Source organism: Protopterus annectens, chromosome 16.part0, assembly GCF_019279795.1.
Source record: "Protopterus annectens isolate FY-2018-M chromosome 16.part0, PAN1.0, whole genome shotgun sequence".
In the NCBI taxonomy this organism is placed as follows: domain Eukaryota; kingdom Metazoa; phylum Chordata; order Ceratodontiformes; family Protopteridae; genus Protopterus; species Protopterus annectens.
Genome location: NC_056750.1, coordinates 360,472,904 through 360,497,300, shown reverse-complemented (window position 1 = coordinate 360,497,300; position 24,397 = coordinate 360,472,904). Strand labels below are relative to the sequence as shown.

At 39.5% G+C, this 24,397-nt stretch overlaps 1 protein-coding gene across 1 annotated transcript in view; it reads left to right on the top strand.

Annotated features, from left to right (window-relative positions):
- VAV2 (vav guanine nucleotide exchange factor 2) overlaps positions 1 to 24,397 on the top strand; it is a 3,316,635-nt gene that overhangs the window by 2,094,947 nt on the left and 1,197,291 nt on the right. The window contains exons 8-9 of the mRNA XM_044058536.1: positions 11,535 to 11,603; positions 17,927 to 18,027. Of these exons, the coding sequence (XP_043914471.1) occupies positions 11,535 to 11,603; positions 17,927 to 18,027 (170 nt within the window). The remainder of the gene's footprint in view (positions 1 to 11,534; positions 11,604 to 17,926; positions 18,028 to 24,397) is intronic.

The window sequence follows — 24,397 nt, the reverse complement described above, 5'->3', positions numbered from 1 at the left end:
TTCTGCATTCTTTGGACATTCACAGGCAGCTATGCTTCTACTTGGACAGAACCAAAGCTTTCAGAAAGACTGAACAACTTCTAGTGGCATATGCTGCAGGATCACAAGAAAAGCCTATCCCAAAGCAGACTATTTCAAAGTGGATAGGCCACTGCATTCATTTCTGCTATTGACAGCATGGCAAATCAGTGCCTAAGGGCATTAGGCTACATTCAACCAGAGCAGCAGCCACTTCAGCAGCCTTCCACAGAGGAGTTCCAACCAAAGACATCTTAGAGGCTGCAACTTGGAGTTCAGTGCACACTTTTACAAAGTACCATCACTTACCTCTCTACTCCAGGTCAGGCTTTGCCACTGCAGTTCTGCAGGGCCTCATAGCCTCTCCTAATCCTATTTAGCACCAGCCTCCCAACCTTAGCTTTGGGATTCAACCCAATTGTAATGACTGCAACAGTGAAACACGATGAACATAGTACAGTTGTTTACCTACCATAAATGTAGATGTTCGAGTGTATTCACTGTTGCAGTCCAGGTTACCCTCCCACCATCCCCCTTTTCCTTTGCTGGGACTTATCTGTACTTCTCTATTCTATACAACCTATGGGGTGTATTTGCTTGTAGATGAAGGAAAAGTTGTTTTTTGTGTATGCATGCTTATTGGCATAATTTAGCCTACCATTTTAGGGGCACCTGACATCTGGGGCAAGAAAAACTGAAGAAAATGGCATCGGCTGCATCTTTTATACCCCTGGCACACTGACGTCAGGGAGGAGGTGACAGCAACCGACGCCGGACCTAGATTTTGGAACTCAGGCCGACTGCGGGTAGCCTGCCAGCAGGATAACCCAATTGTAATGACTGCAACAGTGAATACACTCGAACATCTACATTTATGGTAGGTGCACAACTGTACTTTTCTTATTCCCAGCAGTGCAAATATTTTAGAACTAGGTGCCTTTAACCAACATGTAAATAATACCAGGCTGAAGAAAGTAACAGTCTAGTTCAGCCTGCCTGTATTGCTCTGCATCTTCTGGATGTGTTCACTGCACATGAGTAATGTGTTCTAATGCACTTCTGTACCCTACAGATACATGACATTTATTACATGTGTTCACTAGACTTAATTGGATCCTGCTGATGCATTTCAGTACTCTTGAGATACGTGACATTTCTTAGATGTATTCACTGCATCGGCTCCATATTGAAACGTTGGCAGTCAAAATGAAGAGTGAGGACACTCCCAAAAATTATTGGAAATGCAGGACAAGAGTGAATGTCAATCATTGTTGATGTTCATCGTGTTACACTGCTGCAATCATCACACTTGGGTTATCCTGCCGTCAGGCGGTCCCACAGTCGGCCCGAGTTCTAAAGTCTTAGTCCGGCGTCGGTTGCTGTTGTTTCTTCCCTGACGTCAGTGTGCCAGGGGTATAGAAGAGGCATCCGATGCCATTTCTTTGAGTCTTTCTTGCTGCGCGGTGCCCGAAACAGAAGCAGTTCGCAAGTACCGGTCGGCCTACTCCTGAGATTTTCAAATCGAATTTCAGACCGAAGTCTTCAATAAAGCTAAGTACCCCGTTGGGAAACTTTTCTTGCCTCAGTCCGATGTCAGAAAAAGTTAACAATTGCATTTCATGTGAAAGCAAATACCTCATAAGGACTTCCATTCTTTCTGTATTCCTTGCCTAGGCCCAGACCACGACGTCTCAGGTTGTCGGTTTTGTGCTAGGTTTAATAAACGAACTATCAAAAGTCGGTTCAATTTCGCCCGACATTACTTTGGTAGGAAATTTAATTGTACCATGCCGTTGGAGCAACCGACAACCGGCATGCATAAAAAATGCAAGGATAAGGATAGGCAGCCTAGACCCAAACCAGACTCCGAGGCCTCTGCAGGGCCTGTCGCCGGTTCTCCGGTTTTCAGTGAGGCGTCTACGCAGCCCCTGATGACCGCTGAATTAGAACCCCAGATGGCTTCTGATTCACAAGCGGAGAGTACTAGGCCGATGCAGCCTTCTTCTTTAGGCCCTTCCGACTCCATAGCAGAAGGAGATTCCGGTGCAGTAGAAACGCCTTCGGTTGCAGAAGGTGTCTTCAGACCGACTACACTCACCATTAAATCTTATGCTAAGCTTAAGACTCCATTAAAATCTGAAAAGATTGTACGTCAGTCTCCAGTACAAGGCCCCATGCCTAAGAAACAGATGCTTAAGATGGCTGAAGATTTAATTACTCTAATCAGGGGTTCCCATCCCCGTCCTGAAAAAAGGCTAAGACAAGAGGAGAATTATGCTTCCTCTGACCAGGTTTAAATTTCCTCAGATTCTTCTGAGGAACAGCAATACTCTTTTCCCCCTTATGAAGACTCTAATACTGAAGAGTCTATTCCCTCAGCATCTCCTCCAGAAGACTACTGCTTTGGGGAAACTTTACATACCATGAGGGAACATTTCCACTGGGAAGGCCAGGATTATTCTGATTCTAAGAAAAGGCTCCGAGAGTTCCTTTTACTTCCCCAGCACAGACCACTTGCTATCCCTCCTGTTTTAGACATTGTGGATGATGTTTACCTGGAATCTAGTCTTAACCCAGACTCTCTACCTCCTGCACCAGCCAAACCAGACAGATACTACAGAGTCCCTGACTCACACAAATTCCTATATAAAAGCCCTGTTGCTGACCCAGAAACAATTTCCCAGGGTCCCAAAGGGGTTAAGGCCTCCATTGCTAAAAATCCTGTACCCTCTGAAAGGGATTCCAGAGCACTAGGTAGATGGGGAAAGAAGGTATACACCTCAGCTACTCTAGCTATGAGAGCCTTAAATTGCCAGTTTCACATGCTAAAATATCAGCAGTTCCTCATGTCTCAATTAAAACAAAAAATGAGCACACATTTAGAGCAGCCTGATTTCAAGGAAATGCAGGATCTGTTGCATGCAGCTGAACAGGTGGGCAAACATACTTTACAATGTGGATTTGATTCATTGGAAGCTTCCTGTAGAGCAGCAATGACTGGGTCTGTCATACGTAGACATGCGTGGTTAAAAGAACAAACCCTGCCTGATCATGTTAAAGTAAAGTTATTGGATGCACCTTTACAGCAGGATGTTTTATTTGGTGTGAAGGCAGAAGAGGTTTTAAAGAAAATTGAGGATAAGGCAAAATCTATGCAGACAGTCAAGGATTTTTTACAGGTGTAACCCCCTCGGTTCAGCAGAAATTGCCCAACAAAAAATGGTCCTTTCCAGCATCTGACAGACCACAGAGGGGGAAATACAGATGCCCAAGGGGCTGAGGTCAGCCACAAGGCCCTTACAAACCTCACCAATGGGGTGCCGCTACCCAGAAAGGAGGAGAAGACAGGCCCCAAGCTAACAGAAGACAAACACAATGACTTAACCCTCAGACTGCCAAGCAAATCTCTCTTGGCAGCTCCCTTGGGAGGAAAATTATCACTTTTTGCAGACAACTGGCACATCATTACAAAAGACAAATGGGTCCCAAACATTGTTTCACAAGGATACAGACTCCACTTTCACACCTTGCCAAGGATAAAATAAATGCCAAACCTGCCACCAAATCAATGGGCAGAGGCACAAAAACAAATTACAGCTCTCGTGGACATGACAACCATTCAACAGGTACCTGCACAGGAGCAAGGACAAGGATTTTACTCAAGAGTTTTTCTAGTCCCCAGAAAGGACAAAGCCTGGAGACCCATTCTGGACCTTTCAATTCTAAACACCTATCTCCAAGTACCCAAATTCAAGATGCTAACACTACAGCAGCTTCTTCCCATGCTGGGCAAGAAGGCTTGGCTAGTAATGTTGGATCTCAAGAAGGCATACCTGCATGTCCCTATCAGACAAAATTGCAGAAGATACCTCCGCTTCATTGCAGGTTCAACTCATTATCAATTCTCTGCACTGCCCTTTGGCTTATCTACTGCGCCCAGGGTCTTCACAAAATGCCTGGCACCAGTAATTGCATACTGCAGACAAAGAGGAATTCAAATATACCCATACCTGGATGACTGTCTTATTCAAGCAGAAAGCAAGGACATTCTTTTAAAGCATCTGGCATTTGTCAAACACCTTTTAAGTTGCCTAGGGTACACAGTAAATGAAAAGAAATCAAAACTAGTGCCCTCACAGAACATAACATTCCTGGGTGCCAGCTTGAATACAATGGCCCAGATGGCTTATCTCATGCCAGACAAGCAACAACAGCTGACTCAATATTTCAAAATGATGGCAACAAAGACCCAACTCCCTGCAAGAAAAATTCTGCAGGCCTTGGGATTCATGGCATCTTGCATACTCCTAATACCATTTGCAAAACTGCATGTGAGGAAATTACAATGGTACCTGAAGAGCATATGGACACAGCACAGCCACAGCTTGGAAACAATGATTCCACTCATTCCCTGCCTTCAACAGGAGTTCCTATGGCAACAGGAGTTCCTATGGTGGGCACAGGCATGTCACCTCAACAAGGGTCAGCCTTTCACCTTGCCTACAGCCAGGCAAACTATAACAACAGATGCATCGGACTATGCCTGGGGAGCACACATGGCAGGACAGTGCATTCAGGGCAAATAGAACATAGATCAAAGGCATCTGCATATCAATCAAAAAGAAATGCTAGCTGTACAGAATGCCCTAACAGCTTTCAAGGACCTCTTACATCCAAGACAACTTCTAATAAAGACGGACAATACCACAGTTATGTGGTACATAAACAAGCAAGGGGGCACACACTCCTACCCCCTATGCAGGCAAGCAATGACCTTGTGGAACACAGCACTGACTTAGCAAGTTCAACTACAAGCACAATTCCTGCCAGGAAAGAAAAACACATTGGCAGACGATCTAAGCAGAAACATCATGGATCCCCACGAGTGGAAACTGGAGCCACAAGTATTCGCAATGATAACTCAAAAATGGGGACTCCCAGACATAGATCTGTTTGCCAACCCCCAAAACTACCAACTTCGAAAATTTTGCACAAGGACATTACACCCACTAGCTTGGAAGGTGGACGCCCTCTCATTCAGTTGGAAAACATTAACAGTGTATGCCTTTCCTCCACTGCCTCTTCTAGCAAAGGTGCTGCTGAACGTCAGATTAGACAGACCACAAATGGTACTCATTGCTCCAGACTAGCCACGCCAACACTGGTATCCAATACTAAGGAACATGGCCCACGGCCCACCATGGATTTTACCCCAAATTCCTCACCTGCTCACTCAGCAAAACAATCAGATTCTACACAGCCAGCTCAAGACTTTAAATCTGGCTGCATGGCAAATTACCTAAACAACCAGCCAACACCTCTATCTACAGCTGTTATGGATGTCATTCTGGAGGCCATGGGGCCCAGCACCAGGAAAGCCTATTCAGACAAATGGAAAAGATTTTACGCCTGGAACCAGGCTAAAGGCCAAAATCCTCTTGTTCCAAACATTCCTCAGATTCTGCAATACTTAACTGAGATGTTGCACAAAGGACTTTCTTTTTCATCTATTAAGATCCACGCCTCAGCGATTTCAGCTCACTACAACACAGATCCTCCTTTATTTCCACATCCACTCCTAAGACAGTATCTCAGAGGGGCTAAGAATTCTCCTTTAAAGTTATTTTTGCAAGGGGAGCAAGAAACCCCATACACCTGAACATAAATATATTTAAACTTTTAAATTGCCATAGCTTGGAGAAAAGTGAATATTCTGAGAATGGCCGTCTCGGACTTAGTGTATGTAAGTTGTTTTTTTTTCAGCCATGCAGTCTGCATGTTTTGGGACTCAGTCTAATGGGTCTTGAGATTTCAAATAGTTACCCATTGGCACATGCTTGGTACCTTCTGATGCACTTCAGTACTCTAGAGATGTCGTAAATTTCTGCATTTTATCCTTGAGTCTCAGTGCGTCAATTTCAAGGCACTCATTTTGGTTTGTATTTGGCCCAGTGGCTGAGTGTTGACAGTAACTTTCAACACTGGAGCCTCCTGATGTTTCTATACTTGGATGGTTATTGTTCGGGGGGGGGGGGTGGAATTTGTTAGATCTTTTAGTCTTAAATCTCTTATAGGTCCTGTGCTGTGTCCAGGCTTTAGACATTCAGTCATGTTAGATAAATTAATAGCAATCCTGTTAGTAATAGCTTTTCTGACAACTTTAAGGGTGATAGTTGTTTCTGCCGTAACTTAACGCTGTTGTAAAATAGTTGGAAAAATCTCATTTTCTTGTGATGGTAGTGGTCTGTCTGTTGTCTAACTCCATGATTACTGTAAGCTATCAGATCTTTTTCTTACAATTAACTTCATTTGGCAGTTTTGGACCTGGTTAATGTTTCCACCCTATATGGATGTTGGCACCCTACATTTCTTACTATATCTGTGGCAAAGACATCTCCATAAAGAAATGGAAAGCTCATTTTGGAGAGTTTGTAGCTCAGGACAGTTTGGACCTCTTGGAAACATTAGGCTATCTAGGATCTAAAATCCCAGGTACATACTGAATGCCCTCTTCCAGTGGTGAAAATCAGATGTTAAGGACATGTCTGCAAACATAAAGGGTACAAAGCCATTCATTTAATGGAAGCTAGCATTCATTGTCTGAATATGGTTCCTGGAAGGCCATATGTGATTCTTGTTTAGTCACATCCCATTGAAGGATGCTTGACTCACAGACACCCTGATTTGACATCCATTTTTTTTCTCTAGGGATGTCAAAATCTAGCCAATGCAAAGATTTTGCCTTAGATTGCTGAGTTCTCCTGAGGGTTTATATCTTCATAGATTAAAACAATGTATTCCAACCTCCTTTTCTGATTTGTATTCATAGGTTCATACTAGGCTATCTGCCCAAGGGCATTTATAAGCCTAGCCCATAGTTATGTGGCTTTCGCCACCCGTTTAGTTTGAATAAAAACTATGCCTATCATTTTTCTGTGCCTCTGTCAAGCAGTGACACTGAAGTAATCCCTGGGGTATATCTGCGATCTCCCATCCATTGGTCAAGATTCCTCTTGAACAAGGCCAGCGAGGTGCTCTGCCTCACATGTACTGGGATTTTGTTCCACAGCATAGGGAGTCTCTGGGTGATGAATCTGTCCCTCCAGCACGTTCTATTTATAACCGTGTCAAGGTTTAAGTCTCCCGCCCTTGTGGTTCTGAGGGATCTAGATTTTTTGAGAATTAATTTTGACACTGAATGCCCTCTTCCAGTGGTGAAAATCAGATGTTAAGGACATGTCTGCAAACATAAAGGGTACAAAGCCATTCATTTAATGGAAGCTATTATTCATTGTCTGAATATGGTTCCTGGAAGGCCATATGTCTCCCGCCCTTGTGGTTCTGAGGGATCTAGATTTTTTGAGAATGAATTTTGACACTGAATGCCCTCTTCCAGTGGTGAAAATCAGATGTTAAGGACATGTCTGCAAACAGGCATTCATTATTCAACATGATGAATTTAGATCATAGTTGCTTTTTTTGTTAATTTTCACTGGTCTGTTCATATATTCTACTGTTGGCACCATTCTGGATCAGAATATGTCTCTTATAGGAGGAAGCCCAATTAAGTTTGCCTCTTTCTCCTCTATCTTTTTTTGGGGAAGAACCCTATAACTTGGCATCAGACAGCAGAATTAGTTTATCTGAGTTCAGGGACACAGTCTATATTCATCTTTAGCACTGGTTCAGGAGATCTGGGATAATGTTATTTACTTTCAAACTTGAGTTACTTTATCAGTAAGGTAAATGCTTCAGACTTATCTGCCATTAATAACTTGGTAGAATTTAAACCTTTGTCCCAGCACAAACTGCTGAAACTTTTATAAAGAGGGTTCTTTTTCTGGCACCCTGAACCATAAATCCAGACTTTACATGGTGCCTGAGGCTTTTATGATTAAGAGACTTTCACATCATTATTTTAGAACCACCTCTTTTTTAGTTTGCCTTCTGGAAGATGCTAATGTTAACTTTGTCACTAGCATTTCAGAACTTCTTACTCTCATGCATTGAAGATTATTTAGTGCACCACAATCTCCGCCAGCATAACATATCATAGACCCAGTTAAATCTGTAGTTTACGCTGTCAGGTACTGCCATCGATCTTAGAATGGAAATTAATCCTGCTAATGTCAAGAGCACAGCAGCTGTCAAGGTCTAAATGATAAAATATGTATTAAACCAGTATTAAAGAATATAGTCTTTAGGGAGTGTACATGGCATCTATATATATACTTTATTGTGTGTTTTTATGTATTTTATTTTTAAATCAGTATCACATGATTTTATTGATTGTTTCATTGATCCTTGAATTTTATTGGTTGAAACCTATTTAAATAATGTGAATGGCAGTGTTTCTGATTGTCTAATGAAGCGGCATTGATAGCCGTGAAACGGCTCACAATAAATTATGCTCTCATTCTGCTTAGGTTTGCTTCACCCATATTTTTGTTTAATATATATGTTTGTTCAGTATGGGTGCATACAATTCATTATTTATAATAAGCTTAGCATAGTAGAGTTAACCATTAATTATTTATGCATTCTAGTAAATGTCGCTTAATGTTTTACTTATTCACTGTCACATGTTGGCCATGTGTTGCACATGCAATCTTTGTCAATGTCTTTGTCAGTCTTGTTTTTTCTTTGCATTTCTCAGTGCACTTATTACTTGTTTTTATCTTTGCTAATGTAGCCTGAGTCATGGCCTAAAAGGGTCCTGGGACCAATTCTTTTTCTTGGTTACCAAAGTATAAATAAATATGAAACAAAAAAGGGGGTTGAATATGACATAAATAATTAAGGGACTAGTAAAGCACATTTTAATTCTGCATCATTCATGAGAGAGAGAAAAAAAAATCTTCCCAAAGGGAAGTAGCATACAAAACGAAAACAGTCCTTGAACCAAATAAAGAATCAGATGCAAAAACCAGAGAATACAAGAAAAAGAAAAATAATCTGGTTCCACACAGCAGTGAAGATCAATATGCCCTTTATTGTAGTAGGTAAGCTCTTTCTCAGAATAACATCTGCTTCATCAGACCAACAAAGATAGAATAGCAGTTACATTTTTAAACACTAAAACATCCAATCAAAAATCAGATAAAATGTGCATCATAGCTAAAAGCCATGTGATAAAATACATCTGTAGAATATATAGAGCATTAAAAAATTGAATAAAACAGACTAAATGAACAGTATGTACTTAAAACTGGTAAATACAATAGTAAAAAATAATAAAAGATGGACTATTGAAATATACATGATAAAATATTAAAAGAGAGATCAATGCTTTAATGGCCGTGCTTTAAGGAAGGGTTTCAGGGAAACTCTGTTGTTTAAACCAGGAGGCTTATCAGCTTGGGTGCATACAATTCATTATTTATGATAAGCTTAACATAGTAGAGTTAACCATTACTTATTTATGCATTCTAGTAAATATTGCTTAATGTTTTACTTATTCACTGTCACATGTTGGCCATGTGTTGCACATGCAATCTTTGTCAATGTCTTTATGTCAGTCTTGTTTTTTCTTTGCATTTCTCAGTGCACTTATTACTTGTTTTTATCTTTGCTAATGTAGCCTGAGTCATGGCCTAAAAGGGTCCTGGGACCAATTCACTTTCTTGGTTACCAAAGTATAAATAGATATGAAACAAAAAAGGGGGTTAAATATGACATAAATAATTAAGGGACTAGTAAAGCACATTTTAATTCTGCATCATTCATGAGAGAGAGAAAAAAAAAAAAAAACTTCCCAAAGGGAAGTAGCATACAGACTGAGTTTAGACTCCTACTACTTGTCACCTCTAAATATACAGGAAAGATTGTTTACTGCAGTGAGAGTTTTCACACCTCAGCATGAGAGTGTGGTGAAAGCCCTGTCGATTCTTTTAGAAATACAAAAAAAATCCCTTTACAAAAGCCTGCTATTTACCTACTTTCTTTTGCTAGAAGTAGATAACAGCTATTTGTAGCATAGAACAAGCTGTGACAGATGCATAAATGAGACTTAGTCAGGGAAACATTGAAGAAGCTCTGTTAACAAAGGTGTGTTTTGACGACAGTGCTTCAAAGTCCTGCCATTCTATTTTAATGGCATGAAAAAAAATCACTTCCTTATGTCTAGCGTGACTCGTATAAAGAGGACTGGAAATGTATTGTAGGATGAAGGAATGAAAGCAAGAAAACAAGATCACATTACCAAGGCAGTTCCCATCATCCCCCAATTTTGAGGGAAACAAAATTGTGAAACAGGTACTTGATGTGATTCTCAGGCATTACAATAGCTCAGAAAACAAAGATACAATGAAAAAAACGTTTCTTTTTTTTTTGAGTTCTAAGGTGGAGCGTCTCATACTCAAGACTTGCACTAACACTTCTTTTTGCTTTTCAGAAGAGTGAAATTTACAAAATGCATCAGTTAACCATGGCATTTACATGGGAAAGGGAAGTCTGAAGACCAGCATACTTCAATTGGTACACTTTTTAGGAACGTGGTTATGGCAGATAACTGCTCTGCTTTAGTTTTGTAAATTTTAACATAGTTTTTTGCTGCACTGTCCTCCTGCCCTGTGCCCACTCAAAGCAGAGGAGACAGGGTTGCGTCAGTATGGTTCCATTTTGACTGTCAGACTCTTTCCATTTGTCTTACACTTAGTTTCCACCCCAAAGTTAAACCATCCACTGGCCATCTTCTCTGTTGAGTGGCTTCACTAATCAAACCCTGGTTACCTGGATCTCCATCCTCTGTTACAGAACTGATCCTGTCCTCCATGTAGCTGCCAGTTGGTCTTCAGCAGATACCTGCAAGAAGCACAGTAATGTTGCTATGCATTCTAAGAAAATAACTTTCTGTCTTATGTTTTTCTTCTTGCTGTTTGTTTGCCTTGTCTTAAGCATATAAACAGACAGGCAATCTCTTTCATATGTTAGGACTCATTTCAGAGGTCCTCTCATTGCTTGTTAATACTGATATGCAAGCGTGTAGTATATCCTGAAACTTTTAAGAGGGATCTCCACTATGTGTTCCTTTTTACCATTTCTCTGTGTTCCTCTTGTATTAAGGACTTCAGACCCATGTACCTATATATTTAGAGAGGTTATTTAGCAAGAAGGTTTATGTCACAGTAATATTTTTATACTCTAGTTTTGTTTTCATCTTATGAAAAAGTATCCTTGTTTTAGTGTTTTGAAGAGGAACTTGAAACAGAAGCAGCGAGCTTGCTCCTTAATTTGGACACATGACCTACAGTGCTGTTTGGCTTCAGTAATTGGGGATGATGGAAATATTTACAGTGACACACTGAACAAATAAGGGAAAAGAAGGATATCATAAGTTAAGACCCACTTCCTAAATACCTTCAGAAATTAAGGAATATGATGTACTTTTGTACCACTAATCAATCAATTATTATATGCTGTTGTAGCCAAATCTGTTAAGTTTGTTATGCAACTCACTTTTTAACTGCTGTTGCTGCTGTGTTGTACAATTGAATTACATTTTTTTCCATTTCCAGAATTATATGATTCCATTGAAACAAGTGCTAACTCCCCAGGAAATGGAAGCAGTATTTCTCAATTTAGAGGTAAGTAATGGGAACATAGGTTAGTACACTGGGCTTTTAAATGTATGCCCGTGTTTTGGGTATACTCTCATTTACAAAAAAAAACAAAACAAAACTGCAGTGTCAAGTTTTGAAAGTGTAGCTCCCACTGTATTTAACTGTATGGTTATCAGATTGCAATTTTCCGATACACCACAAGGTGGAGCTCCCTTTCTCAAACCGGATGTGTCTAGTGTCTGAGAGAGGGAAGTGAGGTTGCAGATCGTGTTTTTTCCCTGCTTGGAAAACCTGGTCAATGGTGATCTGTGGAATCAGGAGAGAAGTCTGGAACCAGTAGTCCCACGCCTGCATCTGATCAGCAAGGACAGGAATGCTGTTGGACCTATTATAAAGAAGTCAATTTCGATTACCAGACAGCTATTGGGTGATCTCTACACTTCTCATCGGTGGAACTGCGGTGCCTGACATCCCAAATGTTATCGACAGAGCGGTGAGAGGCTTCGGCTTCCATTTTATACTTTAATAAAGTTGTGCTGTAGCTTCGACTGGGACTGTGAGGCTAGGCTTTTCCCTTTTTCCTTTTCTGAGCTGGAATTGTTTAGCTTTATCTCAAAATAGTACTGGCTGTCATTTTGTGGATCTCATGTTACTCACCCCTCAGTGTGGATTTCCCCTTAAATGCTTTGTGGATTACAAATACCCTGGTTTCGTATGAGCTCCAACTTCAGGCCCCATCATGCCAGCATCAACACTGTAAGTAGTCACTGGCCAGTGAACAGGGTATAACAGAGTGTTTTCACAGTTTGGTCTGATTAGAACTGATCAAGGTTATAGCAGCTGTTAGTATTGTTGCATTATAGAATCTTTACTGCTTAATGACATTGCATTTTTGCTCATATTTGAATGACAAGACCTCTCTTATTGAGTTCTGGGAAGTGTGATTTCACTGTATTTATACCTCATATTGCCTTATTGCTAAACTTTGTGCTACTGCAGTAATTTGTTTGCTACTGTGCTGTTGCCTGTTAAGACTGGAGTTGCCCTCTAGAATAAAATCTGTTATTTCCAACCTTGGTGTGTTGGGTATAAATAGGGGTGTAACCAGAGTCAGGTAGGAAGGAACCTGTACACTATTCAGCTACACCTCCGGGTGTGCTACAAACTGAAATGTAGAATTTGCTGTATAGTTTTTTCTTGATGTTTGTAGTTCCAAGTGCTTACATCTCAGGTTTATATTTTTAGCTGCATATAGCAAGGCTACTCTTTGTTTAGACCCAGTGAAAATAAGGCAGCATACTCGTATTAAAATATGAGTGGGCCTTCTCTTTGTCTTACCTGCTTTGGACCTTCCCCATTTTATTTGTAACTGTCTTCTTTCTCTGCACTAGTTTGAGAAAACTAACTCAGCCAGTTTCCTGATATTTTGGAGGAGGACATATTGCAAACTAACTGAATACATATTATCCATTATGAGGGTGAAATCACATATAATAATTAGATGTACCTCATTGGTCACTAAATTTGGTCAGTCTTTCAGAAATCATCCTACAAAAAGTCATAATTAAGTACCCCTGCAGCTGAAATGGTCTTTTGACTGGTCACATATTTATATATTGAGGTATATCACATATATCCGTCAAGTGGGAGGACTTTTTAGTGTCTCCCTTCTTCTGTATCCCATCTCCACCAAGATGAAACAGCAGCTGCCAGCTCCATAATGCCACTCACAGAGAAGTGTTAGCCTTCAGTTGGCACAGACTTTCTTTCACTAAAGTAGGAAGCTTCCAACTGAGGTTTCATGCACATCTGGACCAGGGTGGTCTGTGGTCCTGAGAGCTTTGTGAAAAATTTTTTTTTCAGTGTCTGGTATTTTGTGGCTGTGTGACTACATGGTTAGATCAAAAATGTTCATGTTTTTACTGTTAGGCCATTTTTTTCTTTCTATTTTACACTACTCCTTTCTGATCTGTCATGTTAACATTACCTCTTGCAGACTAGCTAGTTATTTTCAAAGTATCATAAGCTTCATTAACTCCATTGCACTTGCAGGATGACTGCCTGCTTTTGAACACACTATATGTATTATGATTTTTTTTTCTGTAGATTGAATCCTACCTGGATATTAAGACAGTCACTATGTTGCTGTTAGCTAATTAATTTTTGCTTTATATTTCGGTATGTAATAGTAGCTGTTATGTGGACTCTTATTTTTGCTGTGGGCCTCCATCCTGTTATCTAGTTTTACGTTTTGTGCTTTTTCTCCCAACTATGTCAAGAAGCATCTCCTTTCATTTGTGCTCTCTTTCTTTCTGTTGTACTTTTCTGTATCACCGTGCACTTTATTTTGGCATTGTGACTCAGTATCCATTTTTGATTCCCTTCTCTAGTTGGACACTCTGGTCCTCACACTCTGTGTTCCCTTCCTTGTGAAATAATTCTATTTTGTTTTTAAGTATATTGTCCTTAATTCTCTTCTAGCATCTCTGTCTTTGTCTTTTTTCATGCTTAGTCCCTTAATTTTGCTCCACCTCCTATCTTTCTGCTACAGTTTTTTTTACGCTAAAATCCCCTGCTCTGCCTTGTTTTAACTGGTCTCTTTAACACAATGCAGTCCAGCTTTGTACATGTTTTATGTCTGTCTGGAGTGGCTGATTGCTGCAGTTACTCCATTGCAGCTACCCATTTTTCTTCCTCACCCCAGGTCCCCTCATGCTTATTTAAATGTCTCAACTGTTTTAACTTCTACTGCCTATTCCTTCAGTTAATTTCACTTCTTTACAATCCTGTCCTTAGAGAAGCATTGAATCTTATGTGTATATCATTTAATTTCTAACCACACTGTCCAGTCTGAGCTTATCATATATTCCCTTGAATGCCTTTCCTACCTGTATCTTGTGCTGAAGCTCTCTCTTTGCAGAAAGAACAGGTAAAGCTTGCCACGCCTTTCTCTATATAACCATGACCATTGTACAGCCATCCAGGTTACATTTCTTTATACTGCCTCCTCCTTTGTGAACTCTTTCTTCCCATAATGCCTGTAAAACTGAACACAGTATTCCAGTTATGATCTCAGTAAGTGCCTAATAGAAAGTTATCATTTCATTCCCGTATCTGAATATAACACCTTGACATTTGGTTTATCTATAGTGCTGCCCTCTTACAGTAAGATTCACGTTTCATGTTTTTTGTAATAACTCCCCATTTTTCCTGTTGCTCTGAGTTTTTGTGGCAAGCATGAATTACACCTCAGAGTTATCTTTCCTTCACTGCAGCACCATGCACTTGAAAAGGTTAATGGCACATGCCACCTTCCTCTTGAAGGTATCCTATCAGATTTCCATACCTACCAGAACCTCTGTCCACCATGTCATCTATAAATTGTTTCATCCAGTGTTCCATGTTGTGTGTGAAGACATAAACACACTGAATCAGGCAATCCATGTGCCCATTCCTTATGGAATACTCTGTCACCTTACACCCTCCTCCCTGCATTGAGTCTTGTTTTTATTACCATTTTCTGCTCCCTTCCCTTTAGTTTTCCGGCAGTGTGTTTTTCACTCAACTTTAGCATTTGCATTTGTTCTTTCTTGCTTGTATCACACTTCCTTCTGCCTGTCTTTGCTTTCTTACCACTGCCTTTAATTTTCTTAGCCTCTGAATTTCTCCCACTTTATTTTTTGTTACTAATATAACTAAATACATAGATTCTGTGTCATTAATTATGCAGCCCTGTCAGTTGTGTCTGTATAAAAAAGTAAGCCATGGATACATTTAGGTTTTCTTGACTACCATTGCTACTTTTTTGTTAGTCATTATGCATTATGGTATTTGTGTGTTAACATTTTTGACAATTGACCCTGTTCTTAATGCTGAATTACTGATTATCACTTAAAGGCTGGACATTTGACTGGTTAAGATTTTTGCATTTTACAGTAGTCTGTCCTTCCATTTAACAAGTAAACATGGTTTTATGGTAGATCAAGACCCTTGGACTACCTTACTGCTGTATAAACTGTATATCTTTATTTTTTCACATTTCATAAGAAATAACTTTCAGCAGTGATTATATTTGTTTTCATTTACTTGCTAAATTTGTGAACTTAATAGGCACAGATGCCTGTTTTCAGTGGCTGCATAGGAGCACTGCATGGTCAAAGGACTTAATCAGAGTTACAAGTTAGGCAAACAGAGATTGCGTGCATCAGATTTAGGAATACCCATTGAAACTGGTTAGAAGCTGGTAGCCTTAATATTCTGTGCTAAATTTCTAGACTTTTTGCTTTATTACTTCAGGAATAATGTGGTACACATCCACCAACCTTTTATGGGAATAATATTTCTTCATAATGCCGATGAGTTGTCCATTTTATAAGTTAAGTATATGCCTCCATGTTGACATAAATAACTTTTTTTGGAAAAACTCTATAGTATTTGGGCTTTGTGGATTCCTTGTGCCTTGTGCTCCTTAGAAAGTATTTTAAAGAATCTTCAGTCCGCAACCTTCCATTCTTCATGAGTTTGCAGACTTCATGCTTCATTATTTTATTGTTTCTGTCTGTGGCTTCTGCTACTGCCATTATGTCATTTTATTAGCTCGTCTGAGTTCTGAGGTCTGCAGTAGTAGTGACTTCTTCTCCACTCCTCAGACATCATCTCACTTTCCAAGATTTCATTAAACAATCTGGTTAAAACCCCCCGCCATCTCTCCTAAACTCCTAAAGACCTCCATGCTTCCACAGGTATGCACTAATGTTAAAAAATATTTGTTAAAAGTTGCACATGCTGTACAGCCCAGTGCCCATACAGTTTCCAGAAAGCATAAATAGAAGTTGTTTTGGTAATCATCATAACCTAAGCAAAACTGTACTACTTAAAGACTTTTTATTTCACTTGAGGTCTAGATGCCAGTGATAGTGCCTTTATTGTGATCAAGTGATGCTTGTTGATTTTTTTCACTCTAGTCTTGAGCTGTTCTTTAAATAATTGTAGTCATATACAACTAAAGATTTATGTACAAGTGGGAAGGCAGCTTGCTAAGGAATTCTGAATCTTTTGCCTTTATTTGTTAAAAGAATTTTGACAGTTTTTATGTATCTTTCTTAAACTTGTATTATTTGTAGTTTTCAACTGTGACGTACTGAAAGCAATAAAAAGCCTCACTGCTTATCTGAGAGACTATGGCCTCTGTGTGAATGAAAACAGGATGTGAAGCCATACATGTCACTACAACACAAAACAATCTAAGCAACATGAAAAATTCACTCATATTTAGCATATGGCATGCATGGCTTCAATCCAAGTATACGTTATTTACTTTTTTCAGATGTTTTCTTTAAACGAAGTAGAGATGAGTTTGAGAAATAGTATACAGAGTTGATGTCAACACTGATTCTTGCTTTGCTTAAAAATAACTTTGCTTTGTATTTATAATGAAGAACAAGAAAATATTAGAAAGCATGGAGACCATGTAGTAGAATTAGCAGTAATTATGAAGTAGGCAGTTGTGCATCATTTTTTGTCAGCAGGGTGACTGACTGTTAAGTATGTATTCACAAGTAGAGAGCATTTCAGATAGTCACCTTTGCCCATTTCATAATTCTAATTAGCTACAGGATCTAGGATGTAGTCAGTAAATGGCCTCAGGCCTAACCCTGAACCCCCCTCTCCCTTGCATAAGAATGGTGTAATGCATGCCATGTTGTGCGTTAGTTCCTGTGTAATAATATCACCAAATAAATAATCCTAAGTGATTTACTAGTGTGGCCTTTACATTAGCTGGTAGACAAACTGATCTCTGGGGGTGGAGGTCTGGCTTGGCAGGAAAGAAGTGTAGTTTAGTTAGAATGTTAGTAAATTGTCATGTGTGCTGTCTGGTAATCTAATTCCCCACTTCACAGAACTTTACAAGTCAGCAGCATAAACTTCAAGGCAGTACATGTTTATTGTTAATGCAGCACTGTATACATTTCATATTTATCTCATAGCTTGGGATGAACTTTTAGGAGGCATGACAATAGCCAGTAATTAGTTTTAGTGACATCTCTAAATATTGAAGGAAGGATACAGTACCCACATATTATCAGAGGTGGTACTACTTTGGGGCCTGGATGAAATAGTAGACTAGCTTTGCTTGTTTGACTGCTGGTAAGGGAAGTAGTTTTGCAATCCTGTACACATATTAGGTATTTAGTTTTACGAAATGCATACTGAATTTTTATGTCTAGTAACTGATTGTTGATCTCATTAAAGAACAATCCCTACACTGTCTAGTACAAAAAATATTACTTTAAATGCCTGCATTTTTCTTTTAATTTTACTTTAATAACATTTGTTCTTTTTTTCAGGATTTAATTAAAGTGCATTATGCTTTCTTGAGAGCAATTGATTATTGTATGATGTCTGGAGGAAATGGACTTGCTAAAGTTTTCCTGGACTTTAAAGAAAGGTAAAAATACACCAACTTATTTAGTTGTAGGAATCTGTACTACCATGCATTGCACTATACTATTTTTAAATAAAGGGAAGCAAAGCAATATTTAAATAAGAAATGACTGTAAGCATTTTTATATCTAAAAATAATTTTATGTAATATGGATCCAAACTGTATTTCAAATGCTTTATAATTTAAGGAATGTTGTACTCTGATAATTTATCCCATTTTGCCTAAAACTACATTTCAGTAAATAAATGCTGATTGTAATTTGTTGTTTTTTTTCCCTGATAAGCGGTAGCAAAGCTTGAAAAAGTTCCTTGTCATTATTCAGTAACTGGAATAAAAAGACTAAGAACAATGTTTTGTACTTCTGCAAGACACTGTGCACCCCCAGTTAACTGTTCAGTTGTCAGGCTGTATAAGCTTAATCTAAGAAGAAATGGACACATGCCAGTCTTTTAAGGATGTTCAGAATTTTTTTTTTTTTTTTTTTTTTCAATAATCCGTCTTTTATTGTTTTTCAATTACATAACTACACACTATAAATATATACAATATATACATGATTGCTTCCAAAAGTTACATAAACATTATATATTAATACATATTTATAAGACTGATTCAATCTTAGTTTTGACATAGATCGTAACAATAATACAGATTGTTGACTTTTTCATGTTGTATTTCTTTTTTAATGTTCAGAATTTTTTTAAGCAGGGTTGTGAGGTGGGTATAACCAGTCATATATGAAATTCAAGGTTAGGGGTGCATGTGCCTCTGCTGAAATATTTTGTACTTCCAGTGGCCCTTATGCTATGTCAAATGTCTTTTACAGTCTAGGCTTTTCTGTTCTGTTCTATAAAGTTCGAAGAACTTAGACTATAAATGTGCTCTTTTACAGTATAGGCCATTCTGGCTTGTTCTCTTTGGAGATGACTGGATTAAGGCCATGGATTTAATAACCTGTTTTAAGAAGCAAGTAAATAAAAGAACACTGAATATAATGAAAAGTTTCCCTCTAACACACAACATTTCACAGTGCAATATGTGTAGTGAAAGGCAACTGTGTATCTGGCTCTCATGTTTCTGTGAATACTCTCTGATAAGGGGGCAATAATAACAGAATACTTATCTCTTTCAATAGCTAGGAGTTGTTTTCTGAAAAAAATTAAGTTGTTTTCTACATCTGGGAGAGTAATAAAGATAAGATAAAAACATGCAGCACTTAGTGGAAGTAGAAGCACAGGCTGTACCATTAGTGTTAGCATGGATAACTTTCACTGTAGATTAATTCAAGTCTCTGGGTGTGACTTTTAGTCTGGGATAATTGTTTCTGTTAGGAAGGTTAAATTTCATTATTTGAAGATGTACATAGATTTGTGTGTTAGCATTAAGTTAATAGGTTTTCAGGGTGTTTGGGGTGTGTTTGTTTTTTTGTTTGAGGTTTTTCATTAAAACAAAAAGTTTTGTATGATGTGACATAGGTCAAATGAATATGACAAGAAACAACCGTATAAAAGATTAACTTGCCAACCCATTAATGTGCCCACGTAACACAAAAGGTGAAACTACACATTAAAAAACTGTTATACTTAACAGGTAGGATTAACAACTTCTTATAGTGGCACCTTCTGTATGGGTCTATATTATGAGAGCGAAAATACGTTTGTGCAAATACGTAAATGTCGCACCATATAGCACGAAGTGGACTTAGAGCGAAAGTCGAAAACTGCGAAAATGGAAATGTCGAATTTCCATGGTTGGCCCATCTGTGGATTAGCTGCATAAGGTAAGTGGTGGATAGTTACGGAGTTTAGAATAGGGTGTGGGTTAAGGTAAGTGCTTAGATAAGTAATGTATGTTGGATTTAGTGTAGGGTTAGAGGTAGAGTTTTGTTAAATGTATGTATGTAGGTTATTTATTTTGTTTGTGTATATTTTCGTAGGGGAAATGTGCGGTAGGTATGGATATTAGGGTTAGGGAGGGGTTAAGGATAGTGCAGAGATAGTTTTGTATGTGGGGTTTAGTAGTGTTGGAGGTAGGGTTTTGTTAAATGTATGTATGTGGATTATTTGTTTTGTTTGGGTGTATGTCTGTAGGGGACGTGTGCGGTAGTTACGGACCTTAGGGTTAGGGAGGGGTTAAAGAAAGTGCATAGTTGTGTATGTGGACTTTAGTGTCAGGTTAGAAGTAGGGTTTTGTGCTTTACTTTAGGTTAGAAGTAGGGTTTGGTTAGTGTATGTATGTGGTTTATTTATTTTATTTGGGTAGGTAGTATATAGGTAGTGGTGGGGTTGGCTGACTATGACAGCTTGATTTTTTTTTTTGCTGTTTAATGCATTTGGGATTTTCGTGTTTCGTGGTGTAGGGGTCGATATTTTGGTATTCGCTCATAGGGTTTTTCGCTTTCATAATATAGACCCCTTCTATATTATCTTTAAATGTGAATGGTCTTACAGATATGTACAAAAATGAAAGAATAGTGAACTATAATAAAAATGCAGAGTTCAAACAGTTATGCTGCAGGAGACACATTTGGAAAGAACTGAGCATGTGAATTTGATAGAGAAAGGCTTTCAGGATGGTTATTCACCAGAATCATCCTCCTGTACGTTTTTGCATTCAAGGTATGCTGTACATTGTGGTTTAATACATACTTCTTTAGTGCAACAGCTTATACTATCTATTTCTGTTATTTCTAACACTGCAGGATGCCTTTAGATAATTCTGCTTAATGAACTGCTGTCACATATACACCTAGATATGTTCTCTTTTCCTTGTTTACTGTTATAGAGCCAGAAGGGCTATTTCACATGTTGCATTTAACTGCTCTGTCTAATTGTATTGACTAGTGTTTAAATATGTTGAAAGTTTATCTTGCTTAATTTAGTAGAGAGCTGCTTTATATATTATTTACATTTTATTTTTGTATGTTGCCATAAGAAAATATTTTATGTTATCAGGTGCTGAAGCAGGAGTAACCATTATCTGATGTTTTTGTTATTGACTATTCCTAAACTATAAGTCCAATCTCACTGGTCGCACAGTATGTGCTGCCTTAACCTAATGCCCTCTTACATTTTTCTTCTATTTTTCTTTCAGTAATCCAAACCACCCATCAGGTCAAGCAGGTCTCTGTCCCCCATATCAAGCAGTGGAAATTTCAAACTTCTCTCTTGAGTACTGGGCACCCACAAACACTTGTCCTGCAACTAAAGTGACTAAACACTAATGCAGGTGCTTAACTTCCAAGTGTCTAGACACTAAAATACCTTACCTGCATTAACTTAAACAAATGTTAGTGAGTGTATTAGTACATTCTGCTGTATATTTCTTTAATCAAACCACTGTACTGATTAGTACATCATCTGGAAGAAACAGCTGCATAATGCTCTCCAGTTAATGCCCCCCCCCAAACTAAACTATATTTTCTTTTGAGAAATACTAAAATCTATAAAATAGCATTTCATTACCTCTCGTGTTTCATCTGTAACTAACCTCAGCTTTAATTTTATATCCTTTTAAGAATGTCAGAAAATTGTACTCTGTTCCCATAACACAGTCTATAAATTAGTGCAAACATACAGTTTAAAATACAGTTAATAATGCAGTTTGAAATGCAGTTTAACATATAACCATTTAAGCTGACACTACATACTTACCAAAGCCTAAAGAAACATTTGGAGTCAGTGTTAGCCACGCTCCACTTGCCCTTGCTGTGCTTGGGCTTGCTCCACTCCGCTCCCTGCCCCCAATTCCCAACCACCCCCACTATGTCTACCTTTATTCTAACCCCTAATCACCTGACCAGTGGTGGTGGTGGTTGTTGTTGTGTCTTTCAGTTTTTCCCGGTTAGGGGTAGCCACAGTGGAACTCCGGTCCGCTAATGATTAGCAGTAGATTTTTACGTGCCAAGTTGCTGGCTGTGATGCACAGCCTTCAACAAAGGTACACCCATTCATGCATGTCTCCACACAGAAGACGCTCTAGGTGAGAATCAAACAGCACATCTTACTGTGAGGCGACAAAGCTACCGCAGCACCACCACCGCAGTAATCACCTGATCAGTGGTCCAACTCCTAATTCCCTAACAACTAGCCCAACCCACTCATCCTACCTCCCGCCACCCTCCAATCCAGTTACATCCCACACTGATCCCACTCCCAACAACACATTCCCAGACAACACATCTCCACCCTCACATGCAACTAACCAGGAATCTTAGTTGTACTACTCCCGTCAAGTAGTATCATGTTACCCACACTTACATCCCTATCGCTAGCTCTAGGTTCATAGGTAGGTACTAGGCTATCTGCCCGAGGGCATTTATAAGCCTAGCCAGAGTGTGTTGGCTTTCGCTGCCCCATTGATTAATTAACTGAGCCTCTGTCAAGCAGAGCCAATGAAGTGATCCCAGGGGTGTATTTTCTGTTACCCATCCACTCGTCAAGGTTTCTCTTGATGAGCGTTGGTGAGGGGCTCTGCCTAATGTAGTTAGGAATTTTGTTCCAAAGCATGGGGAGTCTCTGTGACAGGAATCTATCTTTCCAGCATGTTCTATTTATTGTTGTGGCGAGGTTTAGCTCACTAGAGTGCGTGGCTTGCAGTGACTTGGATTTCTTTAGGTGGAGCATGTCCATCAATTCTGAGTTGGACATGGCTTTGTAAGTCAGGCAGAGATCACCTCTGAGTAAGCGATATGCCACTGAGTACAGCCGGAGTTTTTTCAGTCAGGCTGCACATGACATATGTTTGAGGCCAGTAATCCTCTTGGTGAGGTACTTTTGTAGTCTTTCCAGCTGTTGGAAGTGTCTTGTGAGGTACATCCCAAATGGGGCATTGTACTCTATGATGGGTCTGATGAGTGACGAGTAGAGGGGCACTATAACCTCTTTAATTCTAGATGCGAACCCTTTAGTAATTAGATGGGCAACATAGAAGGATTTCCTAACTACTTTGGTAATATGATTGTCAAAGGAGAGATTACTATCTACCTGGGTCCCCAGATCTCTTATTACCTCTTCTGTATTAAGGGGGCTGCCACCTTTGTGATAATTTGTGGGCATTTTGTTTTTCCCAAACGGGATGACTATGCATTTTTTGGCATTTAGCTTGAGGCCATGACTTTGAACCAGATGTCTGTCTCAGTAAGGCCTTTTTGGAGGATGTCCATGTCAGCTGGAGAGTCATTTATGGCTCCCAGTTTGCAGTCATCGGCGAACTTGGTTAGCCATAGTCCTCCTTTTTTTGCCTGTACTTCTGAGAAGTATATGCCAAACAGTAGGGGTCCCAGGACCGAGCCTTGCGGGACACCACTTGTGACTGGTTTAGAGCCGGACCTGGAGCCTGCTATTCTTACCATGTGAGTTCTCTCTGTAAGCCAGTTGGCAACCCATCTTGTGACATAGGGGTTTATGTTCAGGCTGGTGAGTTTTTCTGTAATACCTGAGTGAAGATTGGTGTCAAATGTCTTGGCGAGGTCAAGGTAGGCTGTGTGAACCACCTTTCCCCCGTCTATGGCCTTGGTGACTGTCTCAAAGAAGTCAACCAGGTTTAGTAGGCATGATCTGCCCTTAACAAAGCTGAACTGGGTCGGGCCAAGTGTTTGGAGGTTCTCAATGTCTTTGTTAATTAGTTCCATGATGATGCGCTCCGTAGCCTTGCAGACCAGGCTAGTCAGGCTTATGGGGCGATAGTTAACAGGATCAGTTGTGGCCCCTCCTTTGTGGAGTGGAATAACCGTTGCTGTGCGCCATTCTATGGGCAAATAGCCTGTGGAGAGGCTGAGGTTGAACAACATGTTTAGGTGGGGGGTTAGTTTGTGCAAGACGCATCCTGGGACACCATCTGGCCCCATTGACACTGTGTTTTGGCTTTCGAAAGGGCTGTTTTCATGTGTGCATCTGTGATTTACAATTTTCTACTTTTGCTAACCTTTCTAACTTCCTTACAAACAAACCTACCACTGCACAACTACTCCTATCACACTACCCACACTAGCCCACCCTCTCGAACCCATTCACACTTCTACATCTGCCCCACAATCATAAATCTTCCAACTACATATTACTAACAAAATTGACACCATCTCACTACACTAAGAAAAACACACATAGACCAAGCTCACAAACAATTAATATTAAAAAGCATATACTGACACTCTACAAACTCTGCTAACCTCTGGTGACATTCACCCAAATCCAGGTCCCCTCTCAACTAGACAAACATCTTACCTGCTGATCCTAAATCTCAAAATAAGAAGTATTACCAACAAGCTAACAGACCTACATGCATTCATAGCCCACTACAACCCTGATGTATTCACAATTACAGAGACCTGGCTTAAACCTAGTATCTAAGATGAAGACTTTCTCCCCCCAGG